The sequence below is a fragment of the Pelophylax lessonae genome (assembly GCF_965119305.1).
Source record: "Pelophylax lessonae genome assembly, chromosome: 7".
NCBI lineage: Eukaryota > Metazoa > Chordata > Amphibia > Anura > Ranidae > Pelophylax > Pelophylax lessonae.
The window spans coordinates 156,806,340-156,828,735 of NC_138774.1; the positions used below are offsets into that span (position 1 = coordinate 156,806,340).

Sequence of the window (22,396 nt, forward strand, 5' to 3'; positions counted from 1 at the left end):
CATACATGTGAACCACCAACCTGCATACATGTGAACCACCAACCCGCATACATGTGAACCAGGCCTAAAGCAATAGTAAAGTAATTTATAGATTAAAAACACCGGTCCTCCTGCAGGTTTAACCACTTCTGGACCGCAAGGATTTGCCCCCTTAATGACCGGGCCATCGGATCAGAGCGCCAGGACCAGTCATCACCAGGCAGGCCAGACACTGCTTGATGGCTATATAATAATGTAATGTGGGCTGCTATGCGTGTGTGTGTGTGTGTGTGTGTGTGTGTGTGTATATGTATGTATGTGTATATGTATATATGTATATATATATATATATATATATATATATATATATATATATATATATAAAATATGCTGCTATGCCCATCTATCTATCTATCTATCATAATCTATCTATCTCCAGAAACTTGCTTGCCCTGGAGGAAGCATGTGGGTGTGTGCGGGGACTGGGAGCCGTCTGATTGGTTACAGGGAGGAGCTAAGTCTCTCACTCTAGGATCATATTACCAGAGCTGTTTCTATTGAGTGAGTGAGCTGTTGAGTAAGTGAATGAGTCATCCAGCTCACTGAAATGTATCAATTCAAAAGTCAGACTTGAGGAGCAGATAAACACGGTATTTTAAAAATGCCACAATAACAATACCGTGGGTATGCAATACCGCGATATATCGAATTACTGAAAACCGGCACATCTCTACCTGTAATTATTGACGGTAATATGGTATAGTGCAAACCTAGGACTGATGCTGGGCACTGCCATGTTGAATCTGACATCACCAATCTCAGAAATACTCAAATAATGCTATGTAGTATTCCTCTGTTATAATTTATTAAAGCTTTGTACACACTGGCTTAAAATCGACTGGTTCAGCAGGAACTGGCCTACTTTCAGTCCATGTGTACGGCTGTCTAATGACCAGCCTCTGTCGAAAGGGGCATGCTGGAAAGCTTGCATTCGATCAGTGGGAGAGTGGGAGAGATCCTTGCATCAACATTATTTATTATGTTATATGATGAAAGAACTTTTGTGTACCCAGCTTTAGGCTTACTGGACAACTTCTCATTTAAGTGATGACAGGGCAGAGAGGCTTAGTTTGAACTTGCACACAGCAGAGCACTAAATAATGCAGCAATGCCAACTCCTCCACTCTGTGATGTTACAATGAGCCTCTGCTTTGTTTCCATTTTTTGTGCTTTAGTGCCGGTTCACATTAGTGCGTTCGCAGAGATCGCATGTAATTCGGAGCGCACTGCTCCTAAATTACATGCGATCTCTGTGCGGTGCAAAGTTCAGCCATACAGTTTGTATGGCGGAATTCGCACCGCAATCGCACTAAACACGCACATGACCCTTTTTTTAAATCCGCAGCAGAATTGGATCGCATGATGGTTCACACTAGTGCGATCCGATTCTGTGTGAACTTGCAGATCGCACTGCGATATGCGATCTCAACTGGGGGTGTCGTTTTAATTGACACCCCCTGCGTATCGCATATGGCAGTGTGAACTGCCAGGGGTGTGGATGCGATGCAGGAACACACTGTATATTCGCAGCGTTCCCGCATCGCACATATGTGAACCGGGACTTAAGGACTTTAACTGGGACTTCAGTTTACTTTGTGGTGCACAGAAAAAAAAACGTTTTCACAAACTAGAAATAAAAGTAAAGCGAGCCTAGAGCTTTTCCAGTTGGTTGGATAAAGAAGTTACATGAAGATAATTATGAAGCCGTGTTATGCCGAAGTAGTGCCACACATCCACAATACCGGTATCGGTTATTTGTAAAACATGTACAACCCCATTTCCAAAACAGCTGAGATGCTGTGTAAAATCTACATAAAATCAGAATGCAATGATTTGCAAATTGATTGCAGCAACAAGTCTCAAAAAAGTTTGGACAGGGAAACAAAAAGCTGGCAAAATAAGTGGAACTAACAAGGAAGAGCTGGAAGAAAATTAAGGTTAATTGGCAGAAACATGATTGGGTATAAGAAGGGCATCTTAGAGAGTCAGAGTATCTCAGAAGTAAAGATGGGCAGATATTCACCAATTTGTGAAAAGCTGCGTTGAAGAATTTCAAACAATTTTATGTTTAATCTCTATTTTCATCAAGTTTTGCAGAGATTAAAGTACAAAAGACAAATATCCATGATGGACCAGAAAGTTACAAACATATCCATAACAGCAAAACAGACATACTTATACATAGAAGTGCTTTACAGTGAGATCAGTAGAAATCATAACAATTTGGTTTATTATATACCAAAGAGAGAGGAAGAACGAAATTTTCATTACAAAAGCTAACCAAATACATGCAGGTATGGTAACAAAAGTCAAATTAACAGAAAACAATAGGTTACTATTTATATTATAGAGGAGACAATGTCAACATACATGGATGTCTATTTGAAAATTCACCTCTATGTCTAGGATGCTATAATTGAGTGGTGAGCCCGAAAACGGGATAACACAAGGGAAAGAAAAAAAGAGTATCGAAAGGAGGGAGAGAGAGAAGAGAAAAGAGGGAAAGAGAAAGAAAAAGGGGGAGGGGACTCTGAGAGGGGACTTTGTCACTGAACATGGACCCAATTGGAATCTGGAAGTATGTGCGCACTCAAACAGTAGTAGCAATAAAAAAGGGAATATTGGAAGAATAATAAAAATGAGTCAAAACCGTCCATGTGAGGCTGTGAGATTCAGATTTGGTCTTGTCTCTGGCAGTCTTGCTTTCCATATACTCTGTATTTTTCATATCACAAGCCCAAGGAGCTAAAGATAGAGGTTCAGGCTGCTGCTAACATCTGGCGATCACAGATCAGGCTGCTGTGAGGAAGTGTCTAATCAGACTTTTCTTAAATTGGTTGTAGGATCCCAGCAGCATTGAGAGTATTGTGATTTGGCGTTGATTTCTGCATTTATCCCCCACCAGGGCATCATACAAATGTAGTATTTATCCCCAAAAAATAATGTTTGGACACTTACCCCAGATATGAAGCATTGTGCCAGGAGCCTGCAAACAATGCCAGCATACATCAGGGAAGAAGGCTCAATTTTGTGGAGGGTGGTAGGGCAACTATACCAACGAGAAAGAATAGGATAATTGCATTCTTGGGCATAGGATGCAACTGAAAGTTTGTATGATAAACCAAATATTTTTTCCCAGTCCGTTTTATCTGCCAATATTTTCAAATCCTGTTCCCACTTGGAAAGAAACGTGGGTGGGTCCAGGTAAGATTCCTGGAGCAAAATTTGGTATATCTGAGAGAGTGGATGATCGGGTCTGGTGGACCTAGAGAGTAATGACTCAAAGTAGTGATCAACCGATATAGTTTTTTCGTTGCCGATACCGATATTTTCACACATGTAAAATTTTCCCCAAAAAAACACAAATTTCGACACAAATCTCTTAACCAACATGTTAATCTTCGTTTATTAAAATTTTTAACATTAAAGCGGAGTTCCACCCAAAAGTGGAACTTCCGCTTTAGGTAGTGCTAACCCCTTGACATGCCACATTTGGCATGTCATTTTTGGGGGGGGGAGCGGGTACCTAGTTTTGACAGGTATCCGCTCCCACTTCCGCTCGGAGCGCCGCGGCACCCTGAGCCGAAGTTCTCCTCTCCCCCTCCCTCCCTGCAATCTTCTGGGACATGTCAGAGGTCCCAGAAGATTGCTGGCCAATCACGATGCGTAGCGCAACTCGCGCATGCGCAGTGCGTACCCGGCTGTGAAGCCGCAAACTATCACAGCCGGGTGCCCACACCAGTGATGCGGGCGCCGGAGAGCAGAGAGGGAGAAGAGCGAGGCTTCGGGCGGCCGCATCGCTGGACCGTTGGACAGGTGAGTGTGTTAGGCTGGAACTCCGCTTTAAATGCTCGTTCTTCACACCTTAACTGCATAAAAACTGAAATTGCAAGGAGTTGGACATTAGCATTTCACATCATCCGATTGTGCATTAATGTATAATAAAGTGCTGCAGTAGAGCAGTGGTCCTCAACCCTGGCCTACAGGGCCCACTAACAGGCCAGATTTTCAAGATAACTGAAATACATCCCAGGTCTTATAATTTGCTGCTCAGTGATTGCAGTACTCTAGTCTGCATCTCCCCAAGGTAATACCTAAAATCTGGCTTGTTAGTGGGCCCTGTAGGCCAGGGTTGAGGACCACTGCAGTAGAGGACTCACTCACTGCAATATAAAAATTTTAATTCACTACTGCAGTGCAGTCAGCGCGAAACTGCTAGGAAAAAACTAGGCAACAACTGCGGCTACACAATAAAATACACATACACACTGCACAACTGCTATAAAAAGAGCAAGGCAACAGCTAAACATAAATAAACAAATAGTGTTGCGCTAAAACGTGAAAATTATATAAATCAGGTGACCTCAATATCATCTAATTGAAATCAATAGTGAGAAGGGATATTTAATCCCAACCTGTGAAGTGAAATATAAATTGTATATAACAATGTGTGAAACCTTTAATATCTTTAGATATTAGATATCTCTATATTTTTTTTCACTTAGCGCAGAATTTTTTTGATTTTATAACAGCTACACATGTCACAGTGGATTGGACTGGACTGGACTCTGAGTCAGTGAAGGACTACCTCTGTGTGCAGTATGGCACTCACTGCAACTACTGCAGTGCAGTCAGTGCAATACTGCTAGAAGAAAAGCAAGGCAAGTAGGCAACCGCTACACATGTCACGGTTGATTGGACTGGAATCAGTGGAGGACTATCTGCACTGCAGTATGGCACTCACTGCAACTACTGCAGTCAGTGCAATACTGCTAGAAGAAAAGCAAGGCAACAGCTACACAGTGGATTGGACTGTGTACTACCGCTGCAGTAGGGCACTCACTCACTGGAATAATTAATAAATAATAAATGATTGCAGCAGTTAGTGATGTTCTACTGCAGCAGTAGTCCACTGGCACTGACTCCAATCCAGTGTCTATGTCTATTTTTTTTTCTATCACTTTTGCACTGACTGCAGGTAGACACAAGCTAGACAGTGGATTGGACAGACTCGGTGGACTGGTGGACAGACACTACTATAGACTTACTACACTTTTAAATCAATACTTCCAGTTAAGTAGAACAATATTATAGTGCAGAAAGCATAACATTTCAGCATATTCACCAGTTAAACGGCTTCTTTTCTTTTCATAAATTGCTGCCACTTTACTAAAAACACGCTACTAAGGAAGGAGGAGCAGAAAGAAGCAAGTCTTTTGTAGCGTGCCTCATTTTCTTTCCACCACTGAAGAGGATCACTTCTTCTGTCAACTACTGGTTCCTTCAAATAGAGATGAAGTTCATCATCCATGCTCATTATTGCCGATTCTGATGAATCCTCTGCATGAGGCCCCAATAAAATGCTGAAGCACAACAGTTTTATTCTCCTCATGCATCTCAAACCGTTTGGCGAGGCTGTCCTTCATGGCCTACCTACATGCTTTGATGCCATGTGTGTTGGGTCCTTCATTCTGTTGAACAAGCATCTTCAGGACTCTCACATGGGATCACAGAGGAAACAGATGAGTCGTAATGACACCTCCAGTGTCACTTCCTTAATGGGTACGAGTGTCTCTATTATGTTGGCTACTATGTCCCACTGATCTGCAGTAGGGCAAGAATGTCCTCCAAGTCCATATTCACCAGTATATATAGTGAGAGCTTGCTTCTGCTCCATCGTGTTGGAACAGCCTGTATCAGGTTGTTTTTGGGTAGGCCCAGGTCTTCCTGAATGCACCTCAGTCGCTGCTTGGCAAGAACAGAATGGTGGAAATGGCCTGCGCACTTTTTCAGCATGGTAATAATGTCCAGCAAAGCTTTCTGGTGTGACAGACCATCATTTACCACCAGTTGGAGGGTTTGTGCCATGCAACTGAGGTCTGACACTTCAGCAAGTCTCATAACTTTAAACATGTTCGCTCCACTTTCTCGCAGCACAAGCATCACTCGGTCTTTGCTGATTCTCCATTCTTCTAGCATGCCTAGAAACTTTTCTTTAAAGTGGAGTTCCAGCCTTTTCTGTGTTTATTAAAAGTCACCAGAAATCTCAAGAGACATTGCCGTGCTCTTGAACGACTATGGCGTAAAACCAAATCCCTGCAGGACTTCACCCTGTATAAATCTGCCCTTCTAAAATAAAATCTGCCATCCATGCTGCCAAACAAACCTACTTTGTCTCTCTAATTAATACCTTGTCATCCAGTCCTCGTCAGCCCTTCTCTACCTTTAACTCTCTGCTTTGTCCCCCGTCCCCTCTATCCACTAACTCACTCACTGCCCAAGAGATTGCCAATCACTTCAAAGACAAGATTGATGGGATATGTGAGGACACTTCCATTGTACAGTTATCTTCCCCCACTTAAAATACCTTGTCTAATAGCTTAGTCAACACTCTCCTCTTTTGAAATGGCTACCATTAAAACGTCAGATGCCCACCTAACCAACTGTTCCCGGGATCCTGTTCCCTCGCAACTACTATGGTCACCCCCTTATGCTATCCTATGTTCCCTCATTCACATCTTCAATCTCTCCCTCTCTACTGGCACCTTCCCCTCCCCTCTAAAGCATGCAAAGGTCACCCCCATACTTAAAAAGCCCTCACTGGACCCCACCAACCTGAACAACTTAGAACCCATCTCATTGCTCCCATTCACCTCTAAACTTTTGGAATGCTTATTCTACAACTGTCTTATCTCCTACCTCACTGAAAACAACCTTCTTGACCCCTTACAGTCTGGCGTTCGCCGCAGCACTCCACAGAAACTTCCCTACTAAAACTCGCTAACGATTTAAAAACTGCTAAAACCAATGGCCTCTAATCCATACTGTTACTACTAGACCTCTTTGTGGTCTTTGATACTGTCCACCCGCTCCTTCCTGATAAACTCCACTCCCTTAGCCTCCAAGATTCTACTCTATTCTGGTTCTCCTCCTCCCTTTCACAGCGTTCCTTCAGTGTTACCTGCAATTCTGTCACCTCCTCCTTTCTACTTCCTCTTTTTGTAGGGGTTCCCAAGGCTCTGTACTTGGACAGTTTCCCTACTCTATCTCCACCTGAACCCTTGGTCACTTGATCACCTCCCACGGCTTCCAATATAATTACTACGCAAATGACACCCAAATCTACCTCACTCCTTCAGTCTCCTCTCGAATTACTAACTGACATATCAGCATGGATGTCGCACCACTTCTTTAATGTGTAACTCCACTTTTATTGAGAAAAAAACATTCCCCTCTGCGTAATCTATGTTTATTGTAAGGATTATAGCAACCCCTGTTCCAGATTCCTACCTTGTTATTCTGAAGAAATCACTGTTTGTTCCTCTGTGCCTCTGTGCTTAGTGGGTCTAATGGGAGTGGTTTCATAATTATCAATCAGGTGTGCAGCTGCACAGCACTAATGAGAAAGTCTGCTGGACCTGCATCCCTTTAGACGTGTTTCTATTGGGAGTATATCACCAAAAATGACGTTTTTGTTGCAGGGGATGTCAAAAATCTGAGTTATATCTTAGACAGACTTCTGGGAAAATTGGTGAGCCAATTACACAAGCAGGAAACTATATTTCTGGGTTGTGGTCAGTACACATTCTGTGTATAGAACAACTCCAGGTAGCGATATTGCATTGCATTATCAGAAAATTACAGCGGCTACAGTTTGAAAAGGAAAGGTAATTTTTAATAACATTCAATCACAATTTGACTTGTGTCGTAATTGTATATGCTATATTATTTTTTTCTTTATTTGCTATTTTTTTTTCCCCCACGAAAGTGGAGTTTACCTTTTTAAACTAAATCTCTCTTCACCTTCTTGACTTTTCCATCAAAATCAATAATGCAACCATCAATCCCTCCCCTCATGCCAGGGTACTAGGTGTAATCCTCTGACCTGTCCTTTCAGCCCCAAATCAAATCTTTGTTAAAAGGTTTGGAGTCTTCTCCTCCGTAACATCTCTAAAATCCGCCCCTTTTTAGCTAATGAAACCACCAAGCTACTCAATTCACTCCCTAGTTATCTCTCGCCTTGACTATTGCAACTCCCTTCTCATAGGCCTACCTCTCCATAGGCTATCCCCTCTTCAGTCTATCATGAATACTGCTGCTAGACTAATCTACCTTACCAACCACCCACTGTTTGCTACCCCTCTCCAATTGCACAGTGAATTAAATTCAAAATACTAACTACAACATACAAAGCCATTCATAACTCAGGCCCGAGCTACATCACCAGTTTTGTCTCCAACTATCACTCAAACCGTCCTCTCCCCTCCTTTCAAGACCTACTGCATTCAAGCTTCCTTTTTCTCCTCCTCCCATGCTTGTCTCAATGACTTCTTCAGAGCTTCTCTCATCCTCTGTAGTTCTCTAGCTCAATCTGTCCAGCTATCTACTACTCTGGCTGCCTTTGGGCAATTTCCTGTAAACTCATCTCTTCAGGGAAGCCTATCACGCCTCCAACTAATCTTTTATCACTTCCATCAGCTCATTCCCCACATTTATAACCTTTTGTACCACTTGCTCCATCCTTTTAGATGCTAAGCTTTTATGAGCAGGGCCCTCGTAACCCTCTTGTATTTTATTGTACTGTAACTGTACTGTCTCGCTTTTATATTGTAAAGCGCTGCGTAAACTGTTGGCGCTATATAAATCCTGTATAATAATAATCCTGTATAATAATAATAAAAAGTAAACATGATCCAGAAATTCCGCTTTCTTTCTGAGCCAAATCTAATTTAAAAGGAGGGGCTTAGTGCTTATGTAATGGGCAGTGTGCACATGTGGAAAGGCATTATTAATGCTGAAAGATATACCCAGGAATTAGAGCTTAGATGCTTCCATTTTTAAGGATGGCCTTGTATATTTCAGCAGGTCAATGATAAATCGCTTACTGCATGTATGACAATAGCATACTAGCCTACCTGCAGTCCAGACCTTTCACCAATTGAAAATATTTGGTGGCAAAGAAGACCCAGGACTGTTGAGCAGTTAGATTCCTATGTCAGCCAAAGATGGGGGAAAATTCTTTGCCCTAAACTCCAGCAACTGGTCTCCTCAGTTCGCAGACATTTACAGTGTTGTTAAAAGAAGAGGAAATGCTACACCGTGGTAAACACATCCCAACTTTTTCAAGATGTGTTGCTGCCATTCATTTCAAAATTACATAATTGTTTTTCTTAAATGGAAACATTTACTCTGTTTAAACATTCGATATGTTTTCTATTGTGAATAAAATATGGGTTTATGAGTTTTGCAAATCATTGTTTTATTGTAGATTTTACACAGCGTCCCAACTTTTTTGGAATTGAGGTTGTCAATATCTGCCTAGCACTACCTCAACATTTTACTTTGCATCTTTTTAAAATCGTGCTCTTTTGCTGATGTGAAGTGGGGCAAAACCATTTTTCTGCTTTTTGCTTGTTTGTGAAACAGTAATGCAACCTCAAAAACATGGAGGTTTCACTGTTTCCACAACTAAAAGCAGTACCACTCAAGGGTTTCTAGAAATCTTTGAGCGCTTTGCAGATGCAAAAAAAAACAAATTGTCAAAACAATAGAATGCAGAGGATTTCATAGCTTGGCTGCACAAAAAGACTTTGTAAAAAACACACCATAAGATATTGCAACCTCGTTAAAAAAAAAAAAAAAAAAAAGAACCAGCAAACTTATGACACTGTATAGAGTGTTTCCAGTGATGTTTTGCATGTTGAGGAGAGAAGAGAGCAGCATTGTTTATAAAGAGGCCCTATATAGTATTCATGGGAAAAATGTAATTTCTCTTTCGTTCATTGACGGACACGGCTTCATATCTTCATTAGACGGATGGGTTATGCTGCGCTTCCTAGGAGTAGGACACCAGGCGGAAAAGGGTTAACAAAAGTAACAAAGCTTATCTACGCCTATGAGGCAGTCCCAGGTGGTATACTCCCACTTCCTGTTCTAGGATCTCAGTTTTTTTCTGCCTAGTCAGGAATAAGGACCTAGCTCCCTGCTGGGATGTTTGGTCCTGACACTTTTTTTTTCCTTTTTAAACAGAATTATTTCCTTTTTTATTGTTTTTTTTTTTATTTATTTTTCTACAATCAGGTTGTTCCTGTGAGAACTACAATCAACTGCCAGACTGGGTGATGCACTAAATATCCTTGATCCTTACAGTCATCCCAGTCTGGGCAGCCAGCGCATGCAGGCCTTAGCTCCGCGCTAGGTTAGCCGCAACAGGGTCCCACATTAGGGAATAGCCCGCAAGTAGGATACCTCACGTTGACGCACATGACCTCGTTGCGGCCAGAGTCACAGCGCTTCCCCTGGGCCACAGCATCCCCCGTGCTGGGATGGGGAGGGGACCTGCTTGGCTCCTACGGTATGGTGAGTAGTGCCCCCCGCTCCCTCGGGATTCTGGGGTGTCTGCGGGGTCCTCCTAGGGTCGGTAGGTCTCCTGGGTCCTCCCCTCCCCACTTTTCCCCCATCTCCCTTCCCCTCCTCTGGGGTTCCCTCTATAAGGGTTGTTCCCCAGGATGGTGGGTGATTGGGTGATGTTTTTTTCTGTGTTCCCTGCACTTCAGTGATAGTGCAGGACCGAGGTGTGTAGGAATCTGAATATCCGGTCTGCTCAGCGCGGTGATCGGCCGGATACCTGAGTGTAATGCCGACCTGCTCCCCGGCTGGTTCACGCACCGCGGGAGGCGCCGCCACTTTGGCAGTGGGAACATGTGCGGCCGCTCAGCCGCCATTGTTCCCTGAGTCGACGGCCATGTTTGAGGTGGCTGCTTGGACTGCAGCAGTGGCCATTTTATTGTAGCCGCGATGAGCGGTGACCTCTAGTGTTGGCACAGCCCCTTTCTGTTTCCTGGGATCGGTGTGCTGCAGCTGACGCTCTTTCTCTCCCATTTCATCTGGGACGTTGTGTTGGTGATTCCTGGGGGTGATTCCTGGAGGTATCTCCCACCCTGTTTTTCACAGGCCGTAGCGCTGGGACTTGTAGTCCCACAGGTGTCAGTATTGTGGGGTGCCTGCCTACAACTTATAGATATATACTTGCATATATACATAGGTGTTTTTTTCGTCCCTGTTTTTTTTTTTTTTGGGACACTGTGGCACCAGAGTACATGGAGCCTGCAGAACAGATCTCACCACCGGACCCACTCTCAGAGGGGGATCCTCTGGGTCTCACTCAGCACTGGCGGCCATTACGGCGGTCCTACAGTCATTAGTGACTAAAGTGGACCTGGTCTTGCAAAAAAGGCCTTACAAACAGCACCCTCTCACCTTCACCTGCCTCATCTATCTCCTCAGACTCTGAGGCTGAAATGGCCTCTGCGGACGCTAGCCACCCCGCGGAGTCTGTGTCCACGCACCTCGAGGGCTCAGATAGTGAGGAGGATTCCTCCTTCTCTAAGAAAGCGCTGGTAGAAGCACTGATTGTGTCAGTGCAGGAAACATTAAAAATGGAGGACACAGCGGATACTGCGTCAGCTACCCCAGAGCAATTTGGCACCCGCAGGTCATCCGGGGCGACTAAGGTGTTCCCCTTCCCTGCCTATTTTGACGAGATTGTCACTAGTCAGTGGGGATCCTCTAAACGCATGGCTGGGATACCTAAGCGTTTTACCAGACCAGAAGTTATCACTTTGAAGAGTCTCTTTTTGAAGAAACTGACGGTACCACCAGTGGTGGACTCCCAGGTTTCTACACTGAATAAAGTTACGTTGCTACCTGTAGAGGACGCTCTGTCCTTTAAAGGTCCAGTGGATAGAAAGGCTGAATCCTTGGTCTGCCATCTCTTCACCCTAATGGGTTCTATCCTAAGACCAGTGCTTGCCATAACCTTGGTCTCTCAGACCCTGACGGAATGGGCAAAACTTCTACGCCAGGATTTGAAATTGTTTCAGCACCCTCATGAAATGGCGGAGTTGGTGAACCAGTTGATACAGGGGTTGCAATACATTTGTAATGATTCCTTTGATGCGACCCCGCCGGCCTGCAGATCGTCATTGATGGCAGTGACTTTACACCGCATGATCTGGTTGAAATGTTGGTCTGCAGACCAAGCCTCCAAAAAGGTTCTGACGGATCTCCCCTTTGTAGGGGACCGTCTGTTTACAGCCTGAATGGAAGAGATCGTTAAGGGGCTCAAGGGAGGCAAGAGCACCTTGCTTCAGCAGGTTTCTAAGAGCAGAGAGCCCCACTGCAAGCGTGGGCCTATTTTATTCTGCTCACAAGCTGCCCTTTCGTCCAGTGGGGTCACAGGACAAAGGGTCAAAAATCTTCTCGTTCCTTCTCAGGGGGTCCCAAAAGACCCTGGGGTGGTCCTTCCTGCCCCATGGACAAGCCCTCCTCCGCCCGAAGGGACGCCCTCACCCATTATAGGGGTGGGGGGACATCTTTGGTTCTTTACGGACCAATGGAACATCGTTTATGACAAGTGGGTGCTCGAGTTGATTCGGTCAGGTTACAAGATCTTCCCCCTGTAATCTGAGTCTGTCCGCCGATTGGCTCATGGTCTTCGGGGAGTGTACAGGAATTGTTGTCACAAGGGGTAATAGTCCCGGTTCCACTGTCAGAACGATTTCAGGAAGGAGGGGAAAGTTCGCCCAATCCTGGATCTCAAGGCCCTGAACCACATTGTGCGGGTTCAGAAATTCAGAATGAAATCCATCCGTACGGTTGTAGCTCTCTGCTGTGCACATTCCAGGGGCTGCAGACTGGCCTCGTCGATCCTGGTACGCAGGCCTGGTAAGACCGGTAGCCGATGCCCCTTGGCGGCTTCCTCTAGGAGAAAATCTTCTGTCCCAAGGAGCGATCTTCCATCCTGCTTTACGGTCGCTGGCTTTAACGGCTTGGCTATTGAAAGCCAGGTGTTGAAGGAGAGGGGGTTGTCAGAATTGGTGATTCCTACTCTGTTAAAAGCTAGGAAATCTACGTCTCAGAAGATTTACCATCGAGTTTGGAAATCGTATCGCCCCTTCCCTTTTCGGTATCACGTCTACTGGAGTTTCTCAGCGTTTGGCTCTGGGTACCATTAAGGGCCAGATTTCAGCTTTGGCAATCTTCTTTCAAAGGCTGCAAATTCCTTGGTTCACACTTTTGTGCAGGGGATTCGCCATCTGGCCCCGCCAGTGCAATCCCTGGTGCCTCCGTGGGACCTTAACCTGGTGCTGTCGGTCCTTCAAAGATCGCCCTTTGAGAATATTTGTGATATTCCTTTGCCTACCTTGTCACAGAAAGTGGCTTTTTTGGTAGCTATTACTTCTGCCAGCAGGGTTTCTGAACTGGCCGCGTTGTCCTGTCGGTCGCCTTACCTGGTGGTTCAGGGACAATGTGGTGCTATATCCCTGTCAGTCGTTCCTTCCTAAGGTCGTTTCAGGGTTTCACTTCAATCAAGACATTGTGTTGCCTCTGTATGTCCTAAGCCAAAGCATCTGAAAAAGGTTGCTTTGCATTCTTTGGATGTGGTTCGAGCCATCAGGGTTTACTTGATGGTGACTGAGTCTATTCGGAAATCAGATTCCTTGTTTATCCTCACGGTTTTCCCTCATAAGGGGCAGGCTGCATCTGCCACAACCATTTCCAGATGGATCAGGCAAATGGTGGTGCAGGCCTATTCAATTAAGGGTCAGGTCCTTCCTTTCCCTGTTAAGGCGCATTCCACAAGGGCGCTTAGTGCCTCCTGGGCCTTCCGGAATCAGGCGTCAGTGGTCCAGGTTTGCAAAGCGGCCACCTGGGCGTCTGTACACACGTTCACCAAGTTTTACAAGGTGGATGTTTTTGCATCTACTGTTGTTGCGTTTGGCCACAAAGTTTTGCAGGCCACTGTGGCAGAGTCCTCTGCCTGTTAAGGGTTTTTGTTTCTGGTAAGTGAGCTCCAGTTGTTCATGATTGAGCTCCTGGTTTACCTGGTTGGCTAAGTTTAGCCCTTTTTTTTGGCAATATGTCTATAGCTGTGTTTTCCCACCCCTCATACTGATACTGCTTCTAATGAAGATATGAAGCTGTGTCCGTCAATGAACGGAAAAGAAAACTAGATTTTTGTCTTACCGTAAAATCCTTTTCTCTGATGTTCATTGACGGACACAGCACCCACCCCTCTCTGGAGGTGGGTTATGTATTCTTCTGACACTGCTTGTTACAAAACTGAGATCCTTGAACAGGAAGTGGGAGTATACCACCTGGGACTGCCCCATAGGCGTAGTTGAGCTTTGTTAACTGTTGTTAACCCTTTTCCACCTAGTGTCCTACTAGGAAGTGTAGCATAACCCAGTGTTTTTCAACTCCGGTCCTCAGGGCACACTAACAGGCCAGGTTTGCAAGAAAACTGAAATACATCACAGGTGATATCAATTACTGCTCAGTGATTGCAGTATTCTAGTCTGCATCTCCCCAAGGTAATACTTAAAACCTGGCCTGTTGGTGTGCCCTGAGGACCGAAGTTGAGAAACACTGGCATAACCCATCCATCTAATGGAGATATGAAGCTGTGTTCATCAAAGAACACTTTAGAGAAAAAGATTTTATGGTAAGACAAAAATCCAGTTGTTTACTCTTTTTTACCTTTTTTTTAAGTCCTGGTCATAATAAATTAAGATTCACAAAATCCTCTACATGTAGGAATACAGGAATTATACACACATTATACAAACATCCTCAATGCTTTGTGCAATTTTTTTTTAAATAATTTTTAATAGTTATAGACCAGAAAAGAAATAGGTTTCTTGCCATGCCATATACGGTAGTTATTCTGCTTGAACTTTGCTGCCCTCTATTGGCGGATTGAAAATGTTGCATGTTTGAAAGCTAAATAGCAACATTATAACCCAAATGTATTGGAATGTTTACAAAATAACAATGTTTATTAGTTGCTAGATGTGGAGAATGTGATAATGGATTGTTAAAATATACCAATTTAAATTGTATTCTAGAAAACAGATCGTTCAAAAAGATTTGAATTCCTTCTCAAGCAGACAGAGCTGTTTGCACATTTCATTCAGCCAGCTTCGCAAAAGTCACCAACTTCTCCACTCAAAGTGAAATTAGGACGCCCCAGGATAAAGAAAGATGAAAAACAATCCTTACTATCTGCTGGAGAGTATGTCAATCATTAATTCATATCATTAATATACCATTTGAAATAATTATCTTTCTCTTTCATTCATTGACTGACACAGCTCCATATCTTCTTAACCCTTGGGTTTATGCTGCCCCCTACAGGAGTAGGACACTAGGCGGAAAAAAGTTTGACTATGCCCATAGGGCAGTCCCAGGAGGTATTCTCCCACTTCCTGCTCTAGCTCTTCAGTTTTTTTTTCTGCCTAATGAGGAGTAAGGACCTAGTTCTCTGCTGGGATCTCTGGTCCTGGCATTTTTTCCTTTTTTTAAATGGAATCTTTTTCCTCTTTTATTATTTTCTGTTTCTGTGAGAACTACAATCAATTTGGTTCCTGTGCGAACTACATTCAACTGCCGGACTGGGCAACGGACAGGATATCCTAGATCCTTACGGTCTTCCCAGTCTGACCACCGACTTGACCTTAGCTCCGCACTGGACGGGGGTGAGTTAAACTTCTCGCGAGGACGCATAGCCCCGGTCACGATCCTGGTCATGACCAGAGTCGCAGCGTACCTCTGGTCCGCAGCACCCCCCATGCCAAGATGGTAGGTGGTCTGCCTGCAGTGGTTCCCACCCGGTTCCATTATGTGGTATGTAGTGTTCCCAGTCTCCCTTGGTGGTCTTTCGGGGTGGACATGGGCCCCTCCCTGGGATGGTCAGACCCCCCCGGGTTCCCCACCCATCCCCCCAGCCCCTCTAAACAGTCACAGTGGATATTTTTACCCCCAAACCACCCCCCTCCAGTTGAGGTGGGAGCTGGCTTTGCCACATGCTCCAGAAAGGGGTGTTGGATGTGGTTGTTGCTGACGTTGGCACGCGCCTCACGCGGCCGGATAGGGCCAAAAATTAAGGCTGCGGCTTTACGGCCTACTGACTGACCAAGCTGTCCGAGCTGCTGGTCAAGTTGTCCGAGCTGAACAATAGAAATAAAACAATCAGTGCAAACAGAAAAAATGACAGTATGACCAAAAAATTTCAGGCTGGACACAACAGATAAATCACTATTATCCAGAACAATCCATAAACCAAAAGTGCAGTGCAATTTTAATAGTAGTATGGATAATATGGTAAAGTCCAAAAAATCCCAAGAGATCCAAGAGGTGCACGTGGGAATGGAAATCAAAAGGAACCCTCCACTGGTGTGATATGCACCGCGCTCACCTTATATCAATCAATAAGCGCCTGAATGAAAGATATCCAGATGGCAGAAGGACTCCCACAATGGGTTCCAGACAGCCTCTTCCTTCTCCTCACAGAGTGCACACTCCAGGCCATAACCATATAGCATAAAAAGAACAGGGGCAGGATCTAAGTGCTCACTGTTTAAAACTTTTATTTAAGAACACATAATATGCCACTCACATTAAGATGATGAAATCCAGCATGTAACAATGAATCGGATGGCACGAGCGGTGCAGATGCACTTGCTGCGGCTTCCGGCTTCATAGACGTATGAGGATGGCAGCGGGTGACAGGCAGCTCCACCTCCTGTACGCGTATCGTCCAATCGGGACTTCGTCAGCGGGGGTGGAGTCACGCTGTCACCCTCTCCTATTTATAGTGTCCTGATCACTTAGGCAACCTTGGACGGCAGAGAAAAGCTCTCACAGAGCCATCTAGTGGTTAAAGTGCTAATTGCACCCTAATTGATATTGACAAAGGAAACCAAGTGCATCACGTCCTGAATGTTTAGTAATACAACACATCATATAAAAACAAAGAGACTAAAATATCTAATACTATTCAAAATTACTACAAACCTTAAAAACAAACATAAAAATAACAATAAAAAGACCTCCCCTATCAGAAATAAAGCAGTTGAGGTCAAACTCCACGTTCAACCCCATAGGTGATAATACTCCTATTTCAAAAATCCAGAAGGACTCCCTTTGGCTCAGCCTCCTGATAAAATGCCCTTCCCTCCACTGTTTCCTTACCTGCTCAAAGCCCCAGAATTTAAGGCCTTTGGGGTCCCTGTTTAAAATTGCGAAAGTGCCTGGAAACACTATGTGTAGTTTTCCCCTTTTTTATGTTTCCAATATGCTCGGCCACTCTCACATTTAAGGCTCTTGAGGTTCTACCGACATATTGGAGGCTACAGTCGCATTGTAACATATATACCCCATCCATATTACACGTAACCAGGTCCTTAATCACATAATTTTTTCCCGTGCTGTGAGCAGAAAACTCTGAAGAAGTCACGTGAGCGGACGTGATGTAACACGTAGGGCAGAGCACCGGAAGTGACGTCTTGAATGCGGAAGCTAGGTCCATGATCACCTGTATCCAGCAAAAAGCGTATCAAACCACGTTTGTTTGTAAGTATACCTGATTTTATCTAAATAAAACGGTTGATTATGGCAATATTGCACTATGTGAGCATTCTACTTTGAGATTCGTGGAACACCTGGAGGACGTTTACCCCGATCCATATAACAGAGGTTGACTACCATCCCTGATCGTAGAATAAGGAAGGAGAGGAGAGGAGCGATATATCTGTATAGCAAAGAGGCGCGATCCATATAACAGAGGTTGACTACCATCCCTGATCGTAGAATAAGGAAGGAGAGGAGAGGAGTGATATATCTGTATAGCAAAGAGGCGCATTATTATATAAATTGAGGTGAGCAGCTAGCACGCCCTTAGGGGCAATAAGCAAGAAGAAACACCCATATTTCCACACGGTGTTAGGTGGAGGTTCAACACTTGGAATAATAAGCACACCATTTATGTTGTTTTTATTTTGGACACTTTAAAGCACTTTAGAAGGACCTAATGCTGAGATTGTGCAATAAGTTCACTCACCTGTGTATTTATTGAGCACTGAACACTTTACCGTCACCTATATGAGATTATTTTAATTATTAATCACCTATATGCATCTATTTTAATCACTTGGAAATATTAGTGATATTGTTTATTTATATATGTGTATTAATTCCTTAAGCACTGGTGCACTTTATATGTATATTTTTGAAGAGAGATTCATTAAGATTTATTAATTATTAATATTTTAGAGATATATCCACAAACTTGCAGAAAATATTTGAATAATTTTGAGCACTATCACTATAATTAATTGTTTATTTGGAGTGTTTTTATTAATATTTAATACTGATTGATCTATACCACTTCCCTGAAGCGCGGTACCCCTCCCCCTCCATTATATACCTTGCACTGTATGGTTTACAGAATCGGTACACGCAGCATTAAGGGAGCTTACACGCATAGACTCTCCAGACAGCGCGAGACTCATACCAATATATACATTTTTTCTTTGTTGATATTCCAAGTTAAAGTTATGTTCTTATGATTCCCATTAAGCCTATCCATGAAGGTCTGCAGACTGGCATGGTCACCCTCCCAGACCATGAACAGGTCATCAAAGTACCTGCGATAACATTTGAGTTGCTCTGGGCGCTGGGCGAAAATGGCCTCTTCCCAGTGCGCCATAAACAAATTTGTGACACTGGGAGCAAACAGTGCGCCCATCGCAACTAGAACTGGTGATCATACCAGAAATAGTTCCTATTTAAGCAGAACTCCAGGCACTTGACAAGGTATTTCCTATGCACATAAGATAAGGAGGAGTTCTCAAGGGCCCATTTAACCAAGGAGAGAGTTTCTTGGTGACCTGTTCTAGTATAAAGAGAACTCACATCAGCGGTAATCAATATACTATCAGGAGAGCATGCAAGATCTCCAAGGATTTGAATAATGCGCTTTGTGTCCCTGAGGTAAGCTTTAGTTTCAGACACCAGGGGCTTAAAAAAATGGTCTATGTATTGTCCCGATCGTGCGGAAATAGACCCTATATCATTAACAATGGGCCGCCCTGGTGGTTTTGTGGCATCTTTATGGATTTTAGGGAGAAAGAAGATAATGGGAGTCCGACAGGAGATGGGATCTAAAAAAAGAGATTATTTTTTTGTCCAGAATCCCCAACTCCTTTCCCTTATCAATTAAATAATGCAACTCCTCCTTTAAAATTAAAGATCGGGTCGGATCTTAATACCTTATACGTAGACTGATCACTTAGAAGCCTGGCCATTTACTCCTTATAATATTCTTTGGACAAAACCACTAAGCCTCCTCCCTTATCCGCAAGATGGATCACAATATTTTGTTTCTGTTCAAGAGACATAATACTTCTCTTGATATATGAAGGGTCACTGACTTTTTTAACATTCAGGTTTTCCATATCTCTAACAACCATGTTTTTAAATACTTCCACATGTCTATTGTCTTTATTAACAGGGTTAAATACAGACTTGTTACTAAGGTTCGAATAAACCTCTACATGAGGGGGAAGTATCCTCTCACCAGGTTTAGAAAGAAAGTATTTTTTAATATTTAAAGTTCTAACACATTTATTGATACTCACCTAAGTCTGGAATTTAGTTTATTTACAGGGGCAAATTAAAGCCCTCTGTCAAGAACTTCATCTCTGTCAATTCATCTGTGGACAATTCCACACCACTTAAATTATAGATACCCTCGCCTACCGGGGCCTTTTTCCTTTTGAATCCTTCTTCCGGCTCGTGTCCCTCTCGAACCCCTTCTTCTTCCCCTTGGTGTGAATTGAAAAAACCCTCCCTTTGGGGTTGAGGGGTCCCTAAAAAAACCCTCCTCATTACTCTCATTACGACCTGCCAAGGGGAAGAATCGATTGTTGGTAAATGGAATACCATTACTCCTACTGTTACCATTATGGTTCAGGGGTCTCGGGTGCTCTTCTATAAGTTTGGGAATATGGATTAGTAACATGATCTCGTGATTGGTACATATGATTTTTATAATACCAATCTTGACCAGAAGATGTATGGGAACCATTTCTTCCTCCATTACCCCTACCCCTACCCCTATTGCCCCTGGATCTTCCTCCTCTCCTTGCTCGACTGTCTGCCAGGGGTTATATACATATATATATAATATATATAGAAATATGTCCTGAATTTAGGATACTCCACATGGAGAAGATTCAAGGTTAAAAAGACACAGTTTATTGTTCAATGAAAACAACTATCAAGGGTTAAATAGGCACTGAATCTCAACACAGATGGAATGTCAGGCTTAGCCTGTCTACTTGCTTTTCAGAAGCTTTGGAGTATGCTAAAAGTAGATCCCAAATTGGTTTTACATTTCACCTCCGAGCCCCCAGGTGACGTTTAGGAGAGCCAGAAACTTGAAAATCCATAGTAGTAGGATCGAACATACTATGGACATCCGATCTTATTTTGACAACAGGGAAGGGATCTTTTAGTGCAGGAAGAGAGGTTGCCTTACGTGCCAGTCTATCTCTCATGGCACATCTATTTTTTCAGATAATAAAGGTCATGATTTTAACATTAGACAGTTCATCACTTGCTTGCCTGAGTTTGTCATTTACCTATTAAAATGTCCCTGTAACCTTCTGTATGTCGGCCGTACCACGCGTACCTTGCGGGTATGGATAGGTGAACACAGAAAATTAAGGGTGATAGTGATAAACATAGTGTGCCCAGACATATTTTGGTTCATGACAACAAGAATTTTAAAGATTTAACAGCATGTTTCTGGAAAAACTCTAACATATAATGAAAGGTTCGCTTTGCTTTGTAAGCGTGAAGCGTTCTGGATTTTTAAGCTCAATACGTTGTCTCCCAATGGGTTAAATGAAGAAATAGAAATGCACAACTTCATTTAACACCATCTGATATCAGCTCCATTATCATTTTTCCCTTTATGCTTTATTCCCTTTCTACCCCTTCCCCTATTTCTCCCCCCCCCCTTCCCACAACCCCCCCCTTATTTAATGCAGGTATACACCAGGTAACATTGGTTGACATCCTCCCCTTTTTTATATATCGGAATTTATATATCTGAGTTTATTGTCCATTTTTGTATTCACATTCTCTTTATTGCTTGGTTCAATTTATAATATTGGTATTAATTATTTATCTATTTATGTTTTTTTACTTAAGGTTTCCATGGGTCTCCAGTATTGTATTAGGAAGCCTTCTGTTCACTTTACTCACAGCTGCACAGCCTCACATAGTCAAACAGCTTAATTGGCAATCCCCTTGTTTATTATAAACCATACAGATCAGTCCCTCCTGCCACCTGACTTTGACAAGGCACGGAGGTGCGAAACATGTCATCATGGTGATGGGACCGTTCTCCCTCTGGCTTGCTGTTCACTGTTTTTTCGCTCAAGCCTGCCTCCTGCGCAGGTGATTGACGTCATCACCGGGACCCTATCGGTTCCATTGAGCCCCACGCTGATGCACCATCCCATTTTCTGGATTACATGCCGCCCTGGTTGTCACAACAGCTGATGTGCTATTTTCCACGCCATCCACAGCTTAATACGGCACCTTGTGTTATCTGGCAACTGCGGGGCAAGTAGACAGGCTAAGCCTGATATTCCATCTGTGTTGTGATTCAGTGCCTATTTAACCCTTGATGGTTATTTTCATTGAGCAATTAACTGTGTCTTTTTACCTTAAATCTTCCCTAATGACTTAAATTCAGGACATATATATATGTATATACCTTGCTTGATAGCCTAAACCAGAAGTGCTCCCTCTACTCCAGTTGCTACATTGATTTCACTCTGATCCCAGGAGTTTTTCTATGAGCAGCTGAGGTACTAACACAGGCATCTACTGAATTTTGGAGTACACTGGGCGCTTTGTTGTTTTTTGTTGTCTCTGTTTGGGTCCTTTGGCCCGTGTTCACCATAGCATCTGATTTTCCTGAATGGGCAAAGCCTTTGCGCCTGGATCTGGAGGGGTAACAGCCTCCACCTGCCTTTGCGGAGCTGGTGGACTATTTGGTCCAGGGGTTGCAGTTCGTCTGTGATGCCCCTCTGAATGCGGCTCCCTTAAGCTGGATACACACTATCCAACTTTTGTTGTCAGATTTCCTTCAGATTTACCTTTTCTATGTAGTGCAAGGGCCTGCCAGATTGCATACAAATTGAAAGTGTTTAGGTTTGACCTCATATTATATGGTTTTGGTAAGTCTAAAGGAAAAAGTCTTCAGAAAATCTTATAGTGTGTATGGCCCATAAGTCTCTGTGTTGTCTGTGACAGCAATGATCCTTCGGTGCATTATATGTCTACTATACTACCTCCTCCGGAGGTTCCATGAGGACCTGGTCTGATATGCCGAGAGCGAGTCCTTCCAGACCTTCATGCTAGCCTTCTTCTGCTTGAAGGGGTGTCATCACCCGTATTTGGGATGAAGGAGGGCGTCTTTGCTTCCTTCGGGACCCAT

At 43.5% G+C, this 22,396-nt stretch overlaps 1 protein-coding gene across 1 annotated transcript in view; it reads left to right on the top strand.

The window, feature by feature from the left end:
* Nucleotides 1–22,396, top strand: part of SMARCA1 (SNF2 related chromatin remodeling ATPase 1) — a 373,846-nt gene that overhangs the window by 47,404 nt on the left and 304,046 nt on the right. Inside the window, exon 3 of the mRNA XM_082262882.1 lies at nucleotides 14,949–15,115. Within this exon, the coding sequence (XP_082119008.1) occupies nucleotides 14,949–15,115 (167 nt within the window). The remainder of the gene's footprint in view (nucleotides 1–14,948; nucleotides 15,116–22,396) is intronic.